This window comes from Ciconia boyciana, chromosome 6 (genome assembly GCF_034638445.1).
Source record: "Ciconia boyciana chromosome 6, ASM3463844v1, whole genome shotgun sequence".
Lineage (NCBI taxonomy): Eukaryota > Metazoa > Chordata > Aves > Ciconiiformes > Ciconiidae > Ciconia > Ciconia boyciana.
This window is the reverse complement of record NC_132939.1, coordinates 46,046,818-46,070,218: the sequence shown is the minus strand read 5'-3', so window position 1 is coordinate 46,070,218 and position 23,401 is coordinate 46,046,818. Positions and strand designations below refer to the sequence as shown.

Here is a 23,401-nt window from a genome sequence, read left to right as displayed (position 1 = left end):
ATTTAACTTTTTTCCCCATGTGAAATATTTGGCATAAAATTCTAAACCCTGTAGATGCTAGGCTAAGCAGACAGAACATAGCCACACAGAGGAGGAGGAACCTCCCTAACAGCTAATGGCATCTTTCCAGTACAGGAAACAATTAGAGAATAAACAATGATGCTGTATTAACTGCCTTGCCAACTGCAGCAGCGATACTAACATCTAGGTTGTAACGTGTCACATGAAGTCTCCTTTAAACATTAAAAATACTGCTATAAGCCTGTTTTTCTTGTCTTTTTGTTTGACTTTGTAATTCTTGTTCCTTGATTTTGTTGATAACAGATTTAAACTTCTTGTCTCCACTTTCAAACTCTAACCCCTTCTGTGTTTTTCTTTCTCAGGCTCTGTATTGTCTCTGTTCCTGGGCCCTATCACTGCATCCATTTGTTTGTTAGATTCTCATCCAGTCAGTTCAGTGTTTTTCTTTTCATCCAGGGAATGAAGTACCTATTCTGGCATCAAAGATCTGCTTCCACCATACTACACTGCATGAAGTAACTTCCACACACAATGAGTCAAAATTGGTTATTATTCCTCTTCCTCCACCTACACAGCATTTGCCACTCTGTAAATTGTTAAATGCCTGGAGGAGAAATCATAATTCTTAAGTGTCTGGAAAGCACTCAACCAAGAGTGGGTGCTGCCACAAAGAAGTACGCAATAAGGCTTCATTATAAGATACATCCACTGCATGGCAGATGAGGGTATTCGTATTACACAAATACTTGACTAGGAACTTCCATGCTTTCCAGTGCATCCATCTCATCTCCAACATATCAAACTGGTTAATGTACAGGCAGAAGCATTTGCCTGTGTTATTAATCACGGTGCTTCTGTTACTTGTTCACATGCTATCCATATACATATGACTAGTCCATTTGTCACAGAGAGAAGGAAAGACTGGCATCTAGTCATGTTGTATGGTCATGCCATACCCAGGGTGTGCCTTGAGATATATTAATAAATGCACTTCAGCTACTGACAAAGGGCTAGCCTACCTTCCAAGCGTAACAAGAACTGGAACAATCAGGTGAAACAGGCTTGGAGATATCCTGCATGCATTCCCCAAAGCAGAGAGATCGTGACACTTTCAAGTGACAGGCCTTCCATTTTTGGGGATATATATCTTCTGTTGAGAGGAGGCTGAGGATCTTGAATGTAGCAGGCAAGACAACAAAGGATGGAGTAGATCTCAATACATGGGAAGGAAGAGAAGGGAAACAGCAGGCAACGGGAGATAAGTGGCTTAGGCGACACTGACTAGGAAATGTGGTAAAGCCATGCAGGCTAGGGTAAGCTACATCAACTGTGGGGAAAAAGAGAGGACAAATGATGGCCAGCAGCAAAAGGTGGGATGGAAGTCAAAGCAGTGTGACTGGGAAGGAGATGTAGGGCAGGGAGTGTGTAAGCTGCAGAAAAGAGAAGGCAGTTCTTGAAAAGGCCAAGTCAAAGGATTGAAGTCTGAGAAGCTAACTAGCAGAAGGAAGAGGTCAATGACAGGAAACTAGAGAGGGAGCAGGGGATAGACAGATGAAGATGAGGGTAGTGCAGTGACTGGGAGGGGCATCAGAGGATCGGTGCAACTGTGACTGGAAGGGGAGGTCTGGCTGGCTCCATACAATAGCTAGTGGGAGAGGAAGCGCCTGAGAGACAATCATTTTATTAAGATGTGGTTTTCACTACAGAAAGTCTGAAAGCCCCCATGTTCAGCAAATACCTTTCTTCATTAACGGCAACTTCAGTGCAGCCTGAGCCCTGTGGCATGGCAATGGCCTCAATACTGCAACTCCAAACTGCTTGGCTCAGAAGGAGAAGGGAGGGAGAGAAAGGAAGGGGACATTGTGAGGGTGAGAGGAGGTTTAACAAAGAATTGCTTTAACAGAAACTCCTGAGTAATGGCTTTGCTCCAGGCCAAGAATAACATCAGCTCAATGTCAGCAATTAGAAGAGGGCTCAGCCAGGCCCCATGGCCAGCTCCAGCCTCCTCACAGGCACAAGCCAGCTTACAGCCCTTTCCTGAGCTCATGAGCAGCCACAGCTGCCCACCCAGAGCCCCTTAGATGGAGAAGAAAGGAAGACCTCCTGCTCAGAGGGGGAGCAAGAAGACTGTAGGTGAGGAATCTGGGGATGGAAACTGCATAGCTAAGTGAGGGCCTTGAAAGAAGGAGTGCAAGGAGCAAAGGCAGAAGGGCCTCTCCTTCAAGATGCTCCCAGAAAAGGATGAGAGTAATTTGCCTATAACCTATTCTCAAGGACCATGACTAGTGACTCATCTGCTTCACAGGAGGGAGAGTGGGTGTTCAGACCTCCGTATGTTAGCTCTGTTCATGGTTTTGTTGGAGTCCAGTCCTGCCAGACTGCCCAGCAAATAGCTCCTTCCTAATGGAAACCAATCTCTTTTGAGAGAAGGTTTGTTCACCCAAAGACTTCCTTCCCTTTAGCAGGGAAGCCTTTTGGACATCACTCAGAATAAACACACTTCTCTCTCCATAATAACAAGGAAAGGTAACACATGCATCAATGAACTCACTGTAACCTTGGAAGATTCCCCAGGCAGGATGGAAATGCTGTTCCAGACACAGTGGTCCACCCTTGGCATCTAGGTGTTATCCAGAACATCAATAATACAAACCCTTTTTCGTATTTCCTGTAGCTCTTGGTCACTTAGCCTATCTTTTCTCCTTGCAGTTGTAACAGAGGAGTCATGTATCCGTCAGACAGTTCTGTGCAAAGCAGTGAAAGGAGATCTTAAATGTAGTAATAATAAAATGTGTAGGAGGCCTGGAGAAGATTTGCAGGGTTGCAGAGAAAACTTGCATCTGGCATCAGGGTCAGTGGCCATGCCTCCTGCACACGGAAGGCTCTTAAAACAAATTAATACATTTCTTCAAAAGAAAGAAGATTCTCCTAAATAATTTTTGAGTCCCCTTAATATACTGCTCTTTTGATAACTGCATTGTATGAGAAGACATCCAGGAGGAGGAGAATTTAGTCAAGATGAAGCCTTGATGGGGTCTGTTTGCCATAAAGGACACAGTTGCCAGCACAATTTCAAGACCCTATGTTTAGAAACACTGAAATACAACAGTGACCCAGCTTGAAGCACTACCCAAGAAGAACTCAAGTCAAAGCAGGAACATATCATCAGTGACAAGATTAAGTGACAAAGAACTGTGGAGACTGTAGACAGTTCTAAGGCTGTCTGAGGCACTACAAGGGGATGCCCTGAACTGGTGCAGAAGAGCAAGCAGCAGCATGCCAGTAGCCAAATGGAGGAGGATGCCAACGCAGTGGAAGAAGCCATTGGGAACTACAGCATCAAAATGCTATCAAAATCACTGCAGATAATATTAGTTTTGTTGCAACACACTTGAAGAGCTACTTCCTTCACAAAAGCTGTGCCATATGTACTGGCTCTGGGTTAGTTCTGCACATCTAAGACTCGGTCAGCACTGCTACATCCCAGGCAGGATTTTTTCTTAGTTACCTGGTGCCGGGCTTGGCTTTGCTCCAAAAGCTGTCGCGACTGAAGTTTCTGCTGCTGAAGTTGCTGCACAGCAAAATGGAGCTGACAATTGGGATGTGCCAGTGGACTCTGTGTCACCTTGTTGTAGACACTCTTCTCCATCTCTCCTTCCCAGGCAAAACGATGATTCTCTGGAGCCCTGAGAAGAGAAGAGCCATCATGCTTTCACCACTCTGCATATAAGGAATCCTGCTTACAAGGCACTGCTGCTTCCTAAAAATCCCTTAATACTTAGCCAGCTATGAATTTTTATTAAGTGGCTCCAGCAAGCACAACACCTGCTAGAGGTGTCATGTGCCAACTGCTGTCTTGCTAAGGAGTTTCCTGAATTCCAGGCTGGGACTATATTACTAGCCATAACACCATGCTTGAGGAGAACAAAGGAAAAGAGAAGAAAAACTCTAAACTGGAGCATGTTTGTGGCTGATTAGCATTGAAGAGAGGCAGCGTTGCAGCAGGAGAAGAGCTAAGGATTCCCATCACTAATGAGATAATTATTTATTTGGATTTGTAGAGATTTTGTTAATACACTAACACAAGGCTTACAGCAAGCATACACATGCTGCAGTGAGAGTGGAATAGAAGACAGACATGCAATACAATATCCACAGAGAGGATAAAGGACTGGTAGGGTGAGGTTGCAACTAGGGCACATATTGACTCCATACAGTTACAATCCAAAAGACCTGAGGGCACTGAAGATAGGCTCATTTCTTTCATCATCAGAGTAATGCAGCCTTTCCCAGAGGAGAAAAGGCCTCCTGCAAAGAGGCAGGAACTCTTACAACCCAGGCTTATATGGTGGGAGTTCAGCTGTGGCCTGCAACATGATAAGTACCAACAGGAGCTCACTGGCTTGCTTTGAAGTCTGTAAGTCTCGGAGAGAAGGCAGCACCACCACACTTCTACACAAGGCCGAGGGGCTTTGCAGAGAGCAGGTGGCAGACTGACAGGACCACAAGGTGTCCTGAAGAGGCTACAATGGCCCAGCAACTCACACATCCTGTGCTCACAAGACAGCATGCCATATGACCCACTGAATCCTGACACTCTGGCTAATAAAACCTTCAAGCCTCAATGCCTGAGCTTCCCAAGTTTCTGCTGATCTCTGTTGTGTTTCTCTCAGCCACTCTTTCCAAATATTTCCTTTGGATTCCCAGGGCAGACTTCCCTTGTATTTCCTATGCATGTCATAAGTAACTGGGATGTAAAAGATACTTGGTCTCTTTCACATTTCATGCCACGATTCAGAGTGTAGGTTGTGGTTTTAGCAAGGGAGTTAACTGCAATCTCCTTGCTTCAGGATCCTATCAAAACTTACAACCTAGATTCTTTGAACATGTCACAGCTTCCCTTGAATGTGTTGCACCTTCCCCCATGAGCTTCATCATCACAGCAAGCCCTTAAAATATTCAGAAGGATGTTTCAAACAAGACCAGAAGCAACTTCCAGCCCTGTGTACTCTCCCTCAAAAATAACCTGATGCATCCCTTTCAAACCAAATTGAGGACAAGGACTCTAAATGCTGAAGGGTCACTCTCCATACTCAGCTCCTCAGCAACAGAGGAGTAAGACAACCCAGTGGAAAAGGAGTTCAGTTGCCAGCATCTCCACCCTCCATCCTCTGGGCCTCCTCCTGCTTGGAGCACCACTACCACTTTTGCTCTTATGGGCCATTGGCTGTAGGTAGCCTTCTCTAGACTTCTCTGTTCAAGGGATCCGACCCATGCTTCCTCAGTCCTTTGCTTCCATTGTATCCCAGTGCAACGCTGCATAAATGACTCTCACTCCTTGCTCCCTTTTGCTACAAGATTCTCAGTCTTTCAGTTCTTTTCCTTTCACCAGTGCTTGAAAAAGTGACAACTATAACGTTGCTGACAGTACTCAGGCCTTGAAACCCAAATTGTATAGGTCTGATTCTAGCTTCGTGGTTAACCTTGGGAGAGCTGCTTCCCTATTCTGAACCTGCCTTCTCCCTTCTGCCCCAGTAACAGGGTCAGGATCTTCTGCTACTGTGGTTTTACCTGCAGTTGCTCAGCTCTGGATCCATGGATGTATGTGTGCTGCTGGCCTCCCAGCACTGTCCCCTACTGGGTACAGGATGCCACAAAAAACATAACTTAAAAGGAGGACACGACAAGGCACAAGGAACCTTTGAAACAGTCCCCAGCTGTCTCCTCTCCAATCCCACCAGCTCACCACATGCGTTATCAGCAGGTTGCTGTTACCTGGACTCAACTCCCATCGCAAGGGTAGTATCTGCTCCTTCCACTGCATAGATACAGACTCCACCATCCATTCTGATGTTAAAGCTCATTGGACTTTTCCCTTGTGTGAAGCAGCTGGAGTCTCCCCAGTAAAGTCTCCCCTGTTACCCCCCCCCAGTAAACTCAGGTCATGCTGACAGCTGAAAAGCACAAAGGACTGTGCTGGGACTGGGATGCACCCTTTGGGAGATAGCTGGGGGTTACTGCAGACCAGCCCTTGAAACAAACATCAACTGCACCAGATACAAAGCTGAAGAGCATTCAGGAGCTCCATCAAAGTCATGTTAGTGCTCAGTAAACAGCCTGATTAATTCTTCATCAGTGCTACTGAAAGATTATGATCTTCAATACCTCTGTTTTGAACTAAACAACAATTGTATTTGTCCATTTGCCTAGAGTAACTTTTTCACACCAGCAATTTCTTGTTGAGAAAATTTGGTAAGTTCATTCAAAATGCTCCTAAATAAAGTAAGCAAACGTAGGATAAAGGGGTTACCTCTCATGGATTTCATAACTAGTTAACACACATGAAACTAGAGCTAGGATAAATGGACAGTTTCCACAATGGAAGGAGATTACCATTGGGTTCCCACAAGAATCTGTGCTATGGTCTCTGCCGTTCAAAACATTTATAAGTGATCTGGGAAAAAGAGTGAAATAAAAAAAAGTTTGCTGCTGAAAAACTGGAAGTCACTGAGAAGTGTGAAAAAAAAAATCACATTACTGAATGAGCAGACATTAAATTGGTAGATGACATTCAATTTAATAACTGTGAAGTCATGTACCAAGGAAAACACAATCCTAGTTTTACACAGTGATGGACTTTGAATTAGTTATTTCTACTCAGGAAGGAGACCTTATAACTATAGCTATAATAGATTTTTCTATGAAAACATCACTAAAATACTCTCAAAAAGCAAACTCAGTGTTAGGAATTATTAGGAAAGGCATAGGGAACAAAACCAAGAACACTAGTATGCTACCATATAAACCAAAATTGCATCAATCTCTTGCATACTGAGAATAGTTCTAACCCCTGTCCCTCCTCCCTTCTCAAAAACCATACAGTAGAATGGGAAAAAGTACAAAAAAATGCTGTAGAGATGATCAAAGGTATGGAACAGCTTATGTATTGAGGAGTGACTAAATAAATAAGGACTCTTCAGCTTGGAAAAAGGACAACTGAAAGGAAATATGAAAAATATCTATAAAATCATTAGCTTCAGGGAGGAGAATAGGGAACAATTACTCACCTCTCATGATACAAGACATAGGAAAAAACAAATGAAGTCATCAGGTGGGCAGGTTAAAACAAACAAAAGGAGGTAGTTTTTCTCATAACACATAATTAAACTGTGGATGCCTTCTCACTACGGGAAGCTAAGGATGCCAAAAACTTACAGGGTTTCAAAAATGATTAGACAAACTCACAGAAGCAAGAGCCACTAACACTATTTATATACAAAGATACCATCTCCTCGCCAGAAAATAACTGATTACTGAGTCCCAGAGAGTATTGGGGAAGTATCACCATTCCATAACATCACCTAATGCTCTTCCCACAGAATCTTCCATGGGCTACTGTCTGAGCAGGACAATGAACCAGATAGTCCATCTGGTCTGTGAAAATGCAGCCGGGATTGTTTACGCATCAGAGGTCTGAAACTAAACCTGTCTCAGGTCTCAGTCAGAAGTTAGATAATTCAGTCAAGCACTCTCTAAGGTATTCATTCGAGTGATATGATTAATTCTAGAAACTAATATATGTTCCAACTTCTCTCATATCTACCTCCAGCTCAGAACCTGCAATGCATAAAGTTTATCCTTTGATCCAAAAGAATGCTTGGGAAGCTAAACATTGAGTGATTTGTTCTAAAACATAAAAGTCAAGATGAAATGGAGGAGATAAAACTGATGTAAATGAAAACTCCACTAAAGTTGGACTGCTGATAGCCAAACTCGCTTTGTGCCACAGAGATGATGTACAGTGACCACAGTCTGTAGTACTGCGAGGGAGTACTGTCAGGGTCACTAACTGAATGGCAAAACTTTAGTATCATTTCCTTGATCCTCATTTATTTTGTTTTGAGATATCTGGCAAAGGATTAACTATTATGGCAATACCAATACTGAAGACTGATGGTCCAATTTTTAAAAATGCACTGGGATTGCTGCCTTGCTCCAACGTTTGCCCACTTCAATGAACTCTCAAATGCTTTCATTTGGTTTCTGACCTGTTTTAATCCACTTTTTCTGTTTTAACCAACACATGATCTATAGCCCAAAATAAATTCTTTAGGATGTAGTATTGCCCAGATAAGCTTGGTTTAAACTACCCAGGAAAACACTGTTGAAACTATGTTATTAAATCTTTACGAAGAACTAAATAAAAAAAAAAAAACAAACCACAAAAACAAAACCCCAAACAAAACCACAAACGCTTTAGCTAACATTTTCTTGCAGCACAGATGGTTTGGTACACAACTCCCTGCCGTTCCAACACCTTGTCTCCACACGATGCAGCACAACAGCACTTACTTTTTTCTAGATACTATATTGAAAACACCGTTGCTTGCCTGAGTAGATTTTAGTCTCATGGTCTGCAGAATCCTTCTGGATTGAATATGCTTCTGTTAGCTTCCATGGGTTTTGCTTCTTTATAGATGGAAATCAATATAAATTCATTATACCTAACTTCAACCTGTTATAATACAAGCATTAAATATTTGACCACAAACAGCCTGCATATTTGCAAGTCTTAGGATCACTTTCATCTGTGGTTTTGGAAAGTCCTAATATAACATGTTAGCAAGTTGCTGATATTACATCTAAAGGCAAAGCTTGCCCTGGTACAGGACAACAGGGCTTAGGATCTGAGACTCAATATGCTGCTGCCAGAGACATGCTCTAGCTCTCAGTCAATTTGCCATGCTCACAGGAGTCCATCATGGTGCAGCTCCTATTCTCAGCCTCTGCCTGTCAGATGATTTATTGAAGCATGCAGCACCTTTGCACCCTTCCTCAAGTTAGCTCTTCTGCTTAAGGAATTCTACAACAGGCTCAGCACAGTAATGAAGGCTGGAAAAAGGCTGTAGAGGACCTCACACCTTAATAGATACTATAGAGTTCACACAGTAGAGAGACTATATAAATACCTCAAACTGAGTGAAAAGCTTTTTCACAACTCACACCATTTTAGGCAAAGCCAGAAATAACCACAAGAACCCCCACACCCCCAATGGAAAAGAGGATCATAGAGTCAGTACTCACAGACCTGCTTGTTTTCAATTCAGGATTACTTGAACACTAATGATTCACTGAATATTCATTTGCTCACAAGTACAGATGACAGATATAGGCATAGATGCACACACATGCAAATGGGAAATAGAAATTCTGGCCTGTGCCACCAGAAGAGATTGGGGTTTGTTCTGTCAGCCAGGCTGGTTGTGAGCAATCTTCTCACAGTTTGCTCAGGATTATTTATGAGTTGCTTAGTTTAGAGACCTGGCCAGTATTCAGGCCTTCACTACGTACAGGAAATCTCAGCCTTGGCATTATGGCCCATCCTTTGTAAGCAAGATTCTGTCCTTCCAGCAGCCCTTAGGGCTACTCAGTATTTTTGGCAAGAAACCCAATGTGTTCCTTTCTTTCAACTGCAGTTTTCGTAAAGCCTGGGCCAGAATTCCCTCTTCCTCTTCACTGACAGCATAAGACCTTTCTGCTCCAGCTTTTTGTATCACAAAAGATAGAGGTTTGCTTCTGAGATCAATTTCAACAGATCTCCATGCTATTATGATCGCAACCCAGCCTAAAAGTGCTAGAACACCATGCACTCATCTCCAGGTTTTCTGGTTCCAAATTCCCTTTCTGCTCTAGCTCTCTTTTCCAATTCATTAGTTCTTTTCCGATGTAAGCAACCCTTATGCGATCAACTACCTACACCTGTACTAGGAACTAATGCTAGTGTACTAAAATACTAAATACTAATAAAATACTAATACATTTGTTCATTGACTACAGAAAAAAAAGGTTCAATAACATCCAGCCTCCATACAGAAGCAATGTGGTTATCAGCTCTTACAAGAAAGGAGAGAGCTGGCTTCTATTCCCACTTCAAACAGATTTGAAAGGAATACCAAGGACTGGAGCTGTAGACAAGACCAGACCACAGAACACCATTCACTGAGAATCTTGTAGTTACAAAGAACTATCTGACATACAGCAAGTCTGTACTAAAATAATTACGCTGGTAACTACTAATGATAGCCCACATTTCTCCTAGCATCCACCATTCCTTAGTAACTCATTCAAACATCTGACAAAGCAGGGTCAACTACAACACAACCACTGCTGGGATGAGTAATACCGGACAATAAAAGACAACAGCAGAGGACAGGGCAAAGAAAAATCTTTACTGAAGTGCAACTACAAGGAAATAATCAGGGGAGGGGAGTGCAATGCAGGAGTAGAAGGGATTCAGAATATAATTTCTTAATCCATAATTAGGATATAAATTGGGTTTAAATCTTCCAATGTTCCCAAAAAACATTTAAAGATTTTTTAAGTATCATAAATATTACACATAGGGCTTTCATTTATATTTCAACTGAAGCCTTCTTCCAATGGCACAGCTGGCCACTTGTTTGATACCAGCTCCTGTGTAGCAGGCAACAATACCAATTCATGAAGTATACTAGTGTTCCCTGTATATCACTTATTAAGCAGGCACTTTTGAAACATTTGAAAAGTGCCTACATCCCGTTGAAAGCCAATGCAAACTAGGCTCAAATTACTTGTGAAAATGAAGTTTCCGCATTCTTGAAGAATATTCCTGCATGTTTAACCCTGCTTAGTTTGTGAGAACTGATAGGATCACAGCAGGAGGCAGTATAGCTGGAGGTCTAGCAAACTGAGACAAGAATTATCCTCCTTTTAAACGAAGAAACAAGCTGTCAATGAAAGTATTTTGCATCCTTTCCTGTAAAGGCTGGACCTAAGGATGAACAAGGGCCATTGCTGGCAATAAGGGAACCCAGTGCATTTATAAGTCAGTGCTCCCACCTTGCCATGGAATGCAAGAAAATCTTGGGCAGCAGTTTCTTTCCCACAGGGCATTCAGGTGGTATGACAAGTCCAGGAAGCTTTCAGTACAAAGCCTTGGTGGGCACCAGCTGCTAGAAAGTAGTTGGCATAGTAACTAATGATTCTGTCTAGTGTGGCAGCTCCCAGCATCCTGCTGACTTATGTTCAGGCACTCAGAAAAAACACAGAACATTTTCTTTGGCACACTACATGCTTCTTCCATCCCTAACAATAGGCCCTAGATTGGGGCTGGCTATGGAGCAATGATAAACATAGTGGGACAAAGCCCAGGACGCTGGGGGCCTGGCTGGGATGCAGGACTGTCGGGCCTCTCACAGCGCCGCTTGCCTCAAGGCCTTTCTTTGTCTTTTCTCCCTTTTTCCCTCCCCTCAGCTTCAAAAGCAATAAATTAAGAATTGAAAAACAGAGCAACAAGTCTTTGAGAATGGTTTGCTCCTGGCCTCTGCTGTTATCAGCAGTGTCTATGAAAGAGTGACTTTGGTGCAGTTTAGTCAGCAAGAGTCTGCATTTTAGCATGGTCTGTAGCACTGATTGCTGGAACATGCAAGCCCCTAAAACATGCTGCAGCAGCAGCAGCTATGTTACAAAGGTAAAGAAAGCTAGCTTTCAAAAAAACCAGGGGCGAACAAGCATTTTTGATATTCCTAAAAGAGCTCTGCCTGGGACTTTGGAGATCTTCTGAGGCACAGGGAGCTGTCCAGAACTCGCCACAGTGCAGGTACTTGAAGACAGGGAAGGGGCAGGAAGCAGCTGGCCTGTGTAAAATGAGGATGCCATCACCTGGCCTGCAATCTGCTTTTGAGCTTTGCAAGAGAAGCCAAGGAAAAGCTTTTAAAGTTAATGAGCAGCCTGTCAAGGCTGCATTGGCACAATAAACTTATGGAACTGCATTTTGGGTTCAAATCCAGTTCAAAGCAACAAATACAAGCTCCCATGGTGAAGGTGTTGCAGAGATGTAGGAGAGTTTTTGTCTGAGACCAAACTTTAATTTCTTAGCGATGAGGCACAGATGCAGACATCTTGTAATAGTTTCAGCCTTAGTTCTTCAGCTCCCCACTTTCCCAACAGCTCAAGCTAATTTTACCTACACAAGAGGCTCTTACGATCAGTATCTTTGTGCCATGAGACAACAGAAGACGTACAAGGACCATGTGAAAAGCCTTGGGACTGAGTTGGTTTAGGCAAAGAACATGAAAAGTTCTGTGGATTTAACTGCAATTTCCAGACCCATTCACAGGTTAACTGTAATAGCTACCAGAGGCACAATTCAAGCATCCCAGGACATTTTAATGTGCATAATTACTAGCAAATGTCACGAGTCGCCCTCTGCTATTCTCACAATTCCCTCTTTCAACTGAGGGAGTTGATGTTGTTACAAGAATTTTATTCAAAAACAAAGATGTGAGCAAAAGCATCCAACTCTTCTCCTTGTGGTGCGGGATTAGCACATGTTTCAGTGGCTGGAGGAGTCCATGTATCGCACTCTCAGCTGCACAACTCCACAGGCAGATACACATTCAGTGTCAAGAATTTTCCCTGAGATTCCCAATTAAACTTATATTTTCTCTGTTTTATTGCATGACCTTCCTCTTATTTCAGGTCTAAACCTTCACTACTACAGCCATGCATCCTTCAAGCTTAGCCAGCTTTGGCACACGTAACTCCCTTCATCTTTTCCCTCAATTCAGTCCCTTCTGGCCTTTGATTGTATATTGCTTGTCTCTGAACTTTTTCCACTTTATCAGTATTTGGGGCTAGGCAAGTGCTCAAAACTGAGCACATTATTCCAGATGTGTATGCACAATAGCTATATAGGGAAAGCCCATTGCCTTCTTGCTCCTTCACTTTATTCTACAAGTACTATCAAAGTTCATGGGCTTCCTTCTTTTCTGGTATATGCTGCTGTATAATTTATTTCCTGCTCCCTGGCTTCTGAAAATTATTCCTGCTATTTCCCTGCCATTGAGAAACCTGGGGTTTAGAACAAAAAGATGTTCTTATAACAAAGGCAATGTAGTACCTACTCAGTTCTGCTGCAGATCAGGAACTAAGTGCATTTTAGGTCCTGGGTCTCCATATACAGGCAAGGTCATGAGTGTAGCAGGTTAGAAATGAGGTGCATCAAAACAGCCTTGTGACAGTCTAGCAGGGGAAGGGCAGGGTGAGATTATGGAGCACTGGAAAACCTCTGCAGGCAAGGCCTAATCGACCTTAACTATTCCTGGATTTAGCTGGCATTATCAACCTCTTACTTTCAGGAGCACTAAACTTGCCAGTCTTAGCAAATGAAATGAAATATTTACTCTTCAGTGGAGCCAATTTTTGTTGGGCCCCTAGTAGCATCCTTGGCTCCATGCCAGTTACAAAATACTGTCAGTTTCTCTGATCTGGGGAGTACTTGGTAGGTAAACACCACTATTGTTTTCTTCTCTTTACACATGGCAGCTTTGAAATTCACTAGTAGAAAGGCTAAATCAAGAAGAAAACTAACAGCCAGCTGGCTGTAAAGTTCAATGCCTTCATCCTATTGTGGCTCATCAGGTCACTGGAGAAACAATGAAGGCAACTGAGCATATCTCCTCCATGTGATCTAGATTAACAAAATCACATAGCCTTTCTACCCTCAATTAGTGCAAACACAGGGGTGAGCTTTACTGAGTGGAAGGTGGTTCTGGCTTCATGCTTCCTGCACATACTTCCACACCTGCAAATACAGTCAGAGCCTGCAAAAATATTTTAACAGCAAGACATACATACAATAAGACTAACACAGAAACCTGGTATCATTTTGCTCTCATAAGGAAGTATTGGGGAAGATAATCTGCTTAAATCTGACATGCAATTGCCTGAACTGTGTCAGGTCACCCACACACACACTTTTAAAGTATTAATTAATGAAGTTCAGACAGAGCAGGTGGATTCTGAGTGAAGTTACCTCACTGTACTTACTGTCTAGCTCCGCTTTGATTAAGATAACGTCATTCATACTTAGACAAAGTGTCAAGTGCTATCTTAAATTTGATCACTCGTCCTAGTCCAGGCAGAGTTTCTGGGGTGAATATACACACTCCACAGAATTCAAAGTACCAGAAACTTAGATGCAATACTGCACCACTTACAGAGATGGGAAAGGTATTCCTTGCTGCAGAGGTTCCACTGCAAAATCCTAGCATGGATTAAGTGAATCAACACAAAACATGACTTGTACTGACATTCTTCTACTTTTCCTTTATCAATGTAGGCAAGTCTATTGAAAACCAAACTGGAAAAGACTGATGGGCTCTATTCCTAGCCATGTATTTTTTTAGTGCTTCATCCAAGCAGATTTTGCATTTTATGGGTGCATAGCAGCAGTAGCCCACAAGGATGAAAACAGTAAATGGGCACCGCTATCTGTCTAGAATATGCTTATGACTAGGTCTGTAATTAAAGTCACTAATCTCTCCTGGAAACCCATATTCCCTACCTCTCTCCAGAGAGGCAAGGGTTAAGTCAGGACCAGTAAGTTAGCCCTGCACCCTCTAATACCTCCTTTGAAAAGCCACTCACACAGTTTACAGGGAAAGAGTGAGAGTGCAGCTGCTGTCCCAGCCAACATTTGGTTCCTATTACAGTGAATAAATCTCCCTCTACCCCTTTTCTTTCCCCCCCCCCGCCTTTTTATATTAAAAGTCCATCAAACACATTTTTTTCTCCTTAATATTTTCCATTAAGTTTCCTCCTGCGTAGGCTTTCCCAGAGTGTAGTGCTCTTTGCTATATGTGCTCAAGCAAGCAGCTGCAAGATCCCACTGAATAAGAGAATGGGGAATGAAGAAAGCAGCTCAGGCCCCTTGTTCAAGTCCCAAGAGGCAAGTGAAAAGTTACAGTTGGGCTAAACTGGTGAAATCTAGAGCACTTGAGAAGAATAAACAAACAAACAAACAACAGGCTGTTGACTTTTGTAGGGTTAGGATTCATGAGATGGGGGAAGAGTACTCAAAGCACTCTGCCCCTGCCCAGAGCTAAATGCCCCTGCCACCATCAGCCTCCCAAAAGACATTAGCACAGGATGGCGTTACACTACAGGGCCTTAAGGGTTCCTCCAGGGTTGTGCTGTCCAGGTCTCTACCACTCGAGGCCCAAATGACTTTTTAGTTGTGCCATATGACCATGGAGTAGAGATGTCTCATGCTCCTAACTTCAGGTGTTCTGTCGTCTAAATATTAAATATCGAGTACACAAAGAAACCTCTAAAGAACATGACAAGCCTCTAGATTCCACAAAATTTGCACTGAAGTTCATAAAAGCAATCAACTTTGCTTGACATCCAGTACACCTATCATCTTGTTATGCAGTAGAGGAGGACCCTCTGATGAGTGCCTCTTAGAGAAGACTTGATAAATCTGACAGCTTAGATGGTCTACCTATGGGGATGAAGCATGCTGAAGTATGGGGTTCCCTAACATCATGCCTATAAATTTCAAGGCCAAGAATTATAGCCAGATAACAGAACTTCACAAAAGAAGCAACACTTCTACATTTGTAATCTATATACCTAAAGGGAAGGCCAGAATCTGTCCTGCACTTCCAGAGCAAAGATGTACAAATTCACCTAATCAGGGACTGTGGAAAGCGTCACCTGAAAGCTAGCTAGGCCACAGTCATATTAGGAGAAATGCTCCAGGTAAAAGAGGTAGCATAGCAGCATGGCACCAGCAAGATGCATCTGCTGCTACCATTCAGTAATACAACTAAAGCTGTATAACATCTAGCTGCTGAAATACAGTAAAATAAGAAAAAAAATACAAAACAAGAACTAAAGGTCGCTTCTTTGGGTCCTTGCTGTGAGGCTGTATGCTTGTGGTTAACAGTTTCTTGGTTTTGGATAATTCCCCAAGCATTGATACAAGGGCAGAGTAAAGGTCCTCAAGAGACCTCTTCCCTCAAACAACTGAAATTTATCAACCTAGCTCCAATGTAATGAAGGTAAAGGAGTTTCCCAATAAAAAGACGATAGACTTACACAGTCCCCTAAGCCCGATGGCACTTACATGCTGGCCAAAGACACATCTCTAGCATTCTTACCTTCCACATGTTATAAACTTGATTCCGTGTGTAGTTTCTGCTCTCCTTGTCCCTCAAGTGGATTTAGATAAGGTAACAAGGTATGACAAGAAATAGACTGGATTTGAGAGTGACCTCCCACCTGGTAAATAGAACATTTTTCCTCCTCAGGTCCCTTTTGCAGTTTTGTTATGCTGGAGTTAAGGGAGAAAATATTTTACCTCCACCTCCTGTACAAAGATCAACTCACCTCCTGTGGCTCTCTGAACATTTAACAACGGGTTAGAGAAAGAATAGGAAGAGATGATTGTGTCTGTGTCAGCACATAATTTCTAAAGTCTATAACAAAGTGATTACGTAAAATATAATCGGGGGGTGGGGTGGAATATGCTCAGATACACAAAGAGAGAATACTAGTATGAGTTATACCTATTGCAGAAGCTGACCCAGTAAATGTATATGCTGCATAGACAAGACCATCCTATCACACACATTGCAGGGGCTGGGGGGGAAGGCTACTGATACAGAGACCACAGATAAATACTACACACAAACCATGACATACAGGCTTTCAGCCATCCTAAGAGCAGCATGGCACATTGGCACCAAAGCAATCCCAGGGTTGGGGTGCTGGCTGTTTTACAGCTAGCTTTTTTGGAATCCCTGCAAGCCTCATGATGGCCACACAACACTGTATTTGTACTGTAAAAGGGAAGTGCTATTTTTCCTGCACTCCACTGGTCACCTGGCTTCCTTAGAGGTAGTGGAAGATACTTTCTGGAAGTGCTTATTTCAACCAAGACAGCACAAATTCCTAGCAATGCTATTCTCAAGCTAAAACTGACAGAAGTTTTCAAGGTCCATAGTGTTCCTTCTAAGAATCCTCCAAAGATACCCTACTCGTTCAGAAAAGAATTCTGCCCTAAAAATCCACAAGGTATTTTTCAAACAAATTTGCTGTATTTTGTTGATAGCTAAAATGCAGACTAAAAAATAACTTCAGAACAGAATGGCAGGTTCAATTTTGCATTACATGTTATCAATTTTTAATGCGTAAAGAGAAAATATTTTAGAAAAAAAATCTATAGCCAGCACTGGAACAACAACAAAAAAAAACCACAGTGCACCTCCTTCCCAAAACTTCCTATGCATCTGTCCCCCTCTATTGCCTCCAGAAACTGGTGATGATGTACCAGGACTGGATTATAAAGAACTGCAAGAAAAGAGTGGAAAGACTTATTTTTATAAACCTCACCTGGAAAAGCAAGCTCTTCAAGTACTGCAGAGCAAGAATCTCCCCATTTTTTGGCACTTTGTCCTCCAAGGATTAATACCACAGAAGCGTGTCGCCTTGCCAGAAAAGCCTATTCCAGTTTACGACAATTTTGGCCTCCTTGCTGGTCTTTTGTTTTAAGCTATACAGAATACAGTTCCCATTCTACTCCTAATGTTGTTCCATAAATTCCCACCTCCTATTGGGATCTATCTACCTTTTTGCCTGAAAACAGAGCTCAGCCTGCAGCATTTCCAGCAACCCAATGTTTCAACAAGAAAAATCACAGAGTTCACATTATCATAAAGAAGTTCAATATTCAGTGGAATACACTAAGTAACAGCATCTTGTCTGACAGAGAAGAGCTAAGTGAGTAAAGGGGAAGCTCCCAGCTAACTGCCTCCAGAAGATACAGCAGTGAGTGGTGTCTGTTCCTGCTTTAACAGAGGCTTTACATGAAGCCTCGGTTTAGCTACCACACTTCTCTGCCTCTCTCTTTCCTTATTGGAAAGATGATCTGGTCCCTCTAGTCTCAGCAAGGAGTTCTGGGGCATAATGGATGTAAATCTCTGCCTATTTTATGTGGCCATTACGGAACAAAAGATTAAAATTACTATGATTATTTTGGGAGGGGACATAAAGCAGAAGAGAGGTGAGGAAGCAGTAATTAGAAAGGCAAAGAAAACCGAGGTGAAATAAATTCATTACTCTAATAGGCCCAAGCAAGTGCAAGGTGCTTCACTGACACGTGCCGCAAGGCAATAAAACTCAAAGGGTAAAATATAATAAAGCAACACTATTGCTAATGCCCACACTCTTGGTTTCATTAATTTTCTTTTATGTCCCTCTCTCCATCCTGGCACTATAAAGAAGAATGCAATGCATGAAGGCTGGGGGCAGAAGTGCTACACAGGGCTGAGGCAGCATACCTGGCAGCTGCTAAAACAGAACTTCAAAGTCTCAGCTCCCTTTGAAAACCCATCAGGCAAGAACCACTCCTCCCCTTCAGCTTCTTTAGGAGCTGGTACACTTAACCACTTCAGCATGTTTGGCAGTTCTACAGCCACTTCCAAAGCAGGTGGTGGAGTGGAAAATTGTGGGAGAGCCCCAAATCACTCAGTTGTCTCCCTGTTTCCCCAGCAGGCAGCAACGCACGTGCTGACCAAGCAGGCCAGCTGACAGACCACAATTAAGCACAGAGAACAGGGAATTTGTGATTACACCTCTGAAACTACAGAAAAGGCCCAGGCTTACCTCAGTAAAGTGGGTCAATGATATCTTTCTCCAAGAAACTGCTAAATCTGATGACAGACAAAGTCTGTCATTACAGGAAGATGAGTAAAAGGATGTTCAGATAATTATATTATATAGTACAAAGAGCTGGCACACTCTAAAAGGCAGTTCCCAGACTTGTCTAGGATTTGTTGAAAGATCCCTCTCTGTCAGACCCTGTCTGCAAAAGATGCTCAAGTTGCACAAAACTTATTTGAACCACCTAGAGCTTGAAGTCTTTTACATGAGATTTCTGCCTCTGCCTACAACTGCAGGGTAGGAGGTAGAGACTGTAAGCACTGGTTTTATCTGCAGCACCTAGAAAAAAGCTTTTAGATTCTGCCCATTTGAACAGGCACCCATATTTGTGATGTTTCCTTCTCCAGTGTGGACAGAAAAGTCTATGATGCAGTTGTACCAGCTCTGCTGGTCATCCCAACTGCATACCATAGCCATCTTTTCCCCTCAGGGCTTGAGAATAGAAATCTAGGGATGGTGCTGTTTCCTTAGGGATGCAACTTTGCTTGATTCCTTAATGACTGATTTTGGGTAGGCCTTTCAATTGCTAGGTCTTCTGGACTGTATATGTGTGTTGAATATTTATGACGACTCTGGAAACCAAAAGCCAAGAGCAGGTATCTTCAGAGGAAGTGCAATAGCTTTCATAGGAATTTGTGGTTAAAGATGAAAAAAAGTTATGCAATCCTATATTCCAGTCCAACCCAATCCCTTTTTCTAGAGCCAAAGGAATTGTTTCCTACAGCGTACAGAGAAAATTGTATAATTAGTCAGAAGCTCCCAGACTCAGGAACACAGATGGGAACCATGGAATCACTACCTCAGGAATTTCACTGAGTGATTGCATGTAATGCTAAGCATGAGGAGATCAAAGATGCAGCTGCAGATGCTAAACCCTTATAAGGGCAGACTAAAATATCCCAGCCACTTAGTGGAATAATGTCCTTTCAAGAGTCTCCTCCTAGCATAGATAAGGCACATCAAGAGAGGACAATAACAACAGTATCCAGTGTCCAATCAAGAAATCTCCATTATATGCCACTTCTTTATACTTGATGCCTTCTGTGATGTTTCAGCAAGTGTTCTAAGTAGAGTAGACTTCTCTCACAAAGGCCACAACTGGTACATTTCATAGAAAATTAGTCTGTACTAAAGACAAATAAGAGTCTAAACATGGCCTCCAGATAGCTTGAGCTGAACATAGTAACATTTACAAAGAGGTTAACCTTCATGTTGTGTACTGTGTTTATGGCTCTCTAGAGACTAGTTGCAGTATAAGACAGTAAGCAAGCTCTCACATAAAGGCGAATAACAGACATTAGAGAAAAAAATGAAAGTAAATAACAAGAGTAGCTGTTACCTAGTTTTGCTACCTAACAATATACACCATAAAGACCATAAACACCAGAGTGAGATTTTGATAAACAAGATGCAAACAACCATGCATTCTGTAGCAACAAGCAGAACAATTCACAATCTATGACGTTACATGATATCAGGAATTTAGATAATTTCAGAGTGAGACATGCAAACAACAAAATATCCAGCACCACAGTTCTCTCTCCTTTCACAGAAACGCTCCTCAGTAACACAGGCCTAATGTCTACACTCACATATTCAGGTTCTGCAATGCTTTAGAGGTCATAATATGTTAACAAAGAATTTGTTCTGTTTAGAAAATACCAATAAAGAAAACCACTGCACTACATGAATCATATTCTGTCCCCTGTGCCTCAAAACAACCTAGAAATTCGTGCATTCTCTTTACACAGATAGTAGATAATACTTTCGTATTTAAATCCTTTGGGTTAGCATCAGCAGCAGGAAAGTGGAATTGCAGAAACAAATGAAAACATGACTCTAACCTTCGAAAAAACCAAAATCTGTTATGCAAACAATGTCCTGAAGAGAAGGACAAAGTATTTAAATTACTAAAAATGGACTGGATCCAAGTTTCTTGAAATATACCAGAATAATCCAATTATTAAAACTGGGCTTTCAAAATTATTTTACCAGTACCTATTAAGTTTAATTTTCACACAGAATCATATAGGTTGGAAAAGACCTTTAAGATCATCGAGTCCAATCGTAAACCTAACACTACCAAGGCCACCACTATACCATGTCCATAAGCACCTCATCCAAACGTCTTTTAAATCCTTCCAGGGATGGCAACTCAACCACTTCACTGGGCAGCCTGTTCCAAGGGAACCCTTGGATAACCCTTTCAGTGAAGTAAAATTTCCTAATATCCAGTCTAAACCTCCCCTGGCGCAACTTGAGGCCATTTCCTCTCGTCCTGTCACTTGTTACCTGGGAGAAGAGACCAACACCCACCTCGCTACAACCTCCTTTCAGGTAGTTGTAGAGAGCAAGAAGGTCTCCCCTCAGCCTCCTTTTCTCCAGGCTAAACAACCCCAGTTCCTTCAGACACTCCTCACAAGACTTGTGCTCTAGACCCTTCACCAGCTTCATTGCCCTTCTCTGGACACACTCCAGCACCTCAATGTCTCTCTTGTAGTGAGGGGCCCAAAACTGAACACTGTATTTGAGGTGCGGCCTCACCAGTGCTGAGTACAGGGGCACGATCACTTCCCTAGTCCTGCTGCCCACACTATTTCTGATACAAGCCAGGATGCCATTGGCTTTCTTGGCCACCTGGGCACACTGCTGGCTCACATTCAGCCAGCTGTCAACCAACACCCCCAGGTCCTTCTCTGCCAGGCAGCTTTCCAGCCACTCTTCCCCAAGCTTGTAGCATTGCATGGGGTTGTTGTGGCCCAAGTGCAGGACCTTGCACTTAGCCTTGTTGAACCCCATACAACTGGCCTCAGCCCATCGATCCAGCCTGTCCAGGTCCCTCTGTAGAGCCTTCCTACCCTCAAGCAGATCAACATTCTCGCACAACTTGGTGTCATCTGCAAACTTACTGAGGGTGCACTGGATCCCTTTGTCCAGATCATTGATAAAGATATTAAACAGAACTGGCCCCAACACAGAGCCCTGGGGAACACTGCTTGTGAACGGCTGCCAACTGGAGTAAACTCCATTCACCACCACTCTTTGGGCCTGGCCATCCAGCCAGTTCTTTACCCAGCGAAGAGTACACCTGTCCAAGCCATGAGCAGCCAGTTTCTCCAGGAGAATGCTGTAGGAAACCGTGTCAAAGGCTTTACTGAAGTCTAGATAGACAACATCCACAGCCTTTCCCTCATCCACTAGGCGGGTCACCTTGTCATAGAAGGAGATCAGGTTGGTCAAGCAGGACCTGCCTTTCCTGAACCCATGCTGGCTGGGCTTAATCCCTTGGTTATCCTCTACATGCCATGTGATGGCACTCAGGATGATCTGCTCCATCAGCTTCCCCAGTACCGAGGTCAGGCTGACAGGCCTGTAGTTCCCTGGGTCCTCCTTCCAGCCCTTCTTGAAGATGGGTGTCACATTAGCTAATCTCCAGTCAGCTGGGACCTCCCCAGTTAGCCAGGACTGCTGGTAAATGATGGAAAGGGGCTTGGTGAGCACATCTGCCAGTTCCTTCAGTACTCTCAGGTGGATCTCATCAGGCCCCATAGACTTGTGAGTGTCTAAGTGGTGCAGCAGGTCACTAACCATTTTCCCCTGGATTATGGGGGCTCCATTCTGGTCCCCGTCCAATGTATTATATGCATTTATTTATATAAATTAAAATAAAAATTTAAAATATTTGTGAACTTTAATAGATAACAGATAAAGTTATTGTTCCTGTGGATTTTTAATTAAATTAATCCCACATTAAAACACAGCTCCTTCTTGAGGGTTTTCAAAATTTGAATAAAGATTAGCAAGTTCTCAATATTCAAAACCAAACTCTATGAAAGGCAGCTGTTCCAAAAAATCTTAATAGGCAGCCTTTGTTGGAACTGTTCATAAGGGATAAGCTCTAAACTCTCTTTTTTTTTTTGTAAGGGACTTTGAAAACAGAAGGCTAAGGGGATCACTCTCAGTAGGAACCAAAATCTCACTCTCTTGGAGAATATACCGGAGATATTATATGCAGTTCTTTATTAGAAAGAGATGTGTTTATCAACGCACCTCATCTTAAGAACAGCAAAGTCTCTGAAGAATCACTTTTGAGGCTCTCTCTCAGAGTTTCAAGAGCCTGTGCTTAGATCTTCCACATACACTGTTTTCCTTGTTGATTTCTTCACAGCAGATGAGACTGTGTTCTCTTTGCCATGTTGACTGCCTGAGTTGGAAAGCCTTTAACTGCTGTTCAAATTATCATCCTTCAGAAGATATTTACAGAGAAGCCAAAGTCTTTAGCATCATGAGGCTGCCAAAGAATCTTACACCCAAGTGTCTTCTAGTGGAGCTGAGATCAGAAATATATTGAACAGAACACTCTTTAGAAAAAGTTACTTCAAGTTTTTTCTAACATCACAGTTTGATATCTTTTAGGAAACAGCCATGGGAAGTAGAAGTCACTACACTGTAAGCAGTATGTTGTCTTTAACGAGTACTGGAAAGTTCTGATTTGAAATTCAGAATTATTGTTTATAAGTGATAGAAGCCATAAATCCTAGATACTTATTCATCAGTACCATAAGACACCAACATAGGTGTCAAACCTGAGCTTCTGACTAATACAAAGAATATTATTCCATTTATGCTGTTCTGTGGCTAAAATACCAGAAAAGAAAAATCCCTGAAAATGCTGTATTAGTTGTAAAAATAGATGTGGATCTGAAAGTTGAAAGAGTTTCTAGGAATGCCAAGGCTTTGCTGGTATGACTGTTACCTCCTTGCAGATCCACATTCAGTCACCAGCAACAAGAAACAAAATTCTTAAACTTACTCAATTTCAAGTCTCAGC

The 23,401-nt window shown here is 42.5% G+C and overlaps 1 protein-coding gene across 7 annotated transcripts in view; it reads right to left on the bottom strand.

Annotated features, from left to right (window-relative positions):
- Nucleotides 1–23,401, bottom strand: part of TTLL5 (tubulin tyrosine ligase like 5) — a 144,142-nt gene that overhangs the window by 22,413 nt on the left and 98,328 nt on the right. For 6 of the 7 annotated variants that reach the window (XM_072865306.1, XM_072865307.1, XM_072865304.1 and 3 more), the window contains one exon: nucleotides 3,530–3,707. In XM_072865306.1, the coding sequence (XP_072721407.1) occupies nucleotides 3,530–3,707 (178 nt within the window). Of the gene's footprint in view, nucleotides 1–2,602; nucleotides 2,766–3,529; nucleotides 3,708–23,401 lie in introns of those variants that run through there. The other variant, XM_072865309.1, reaches the window with a different exon arrangement.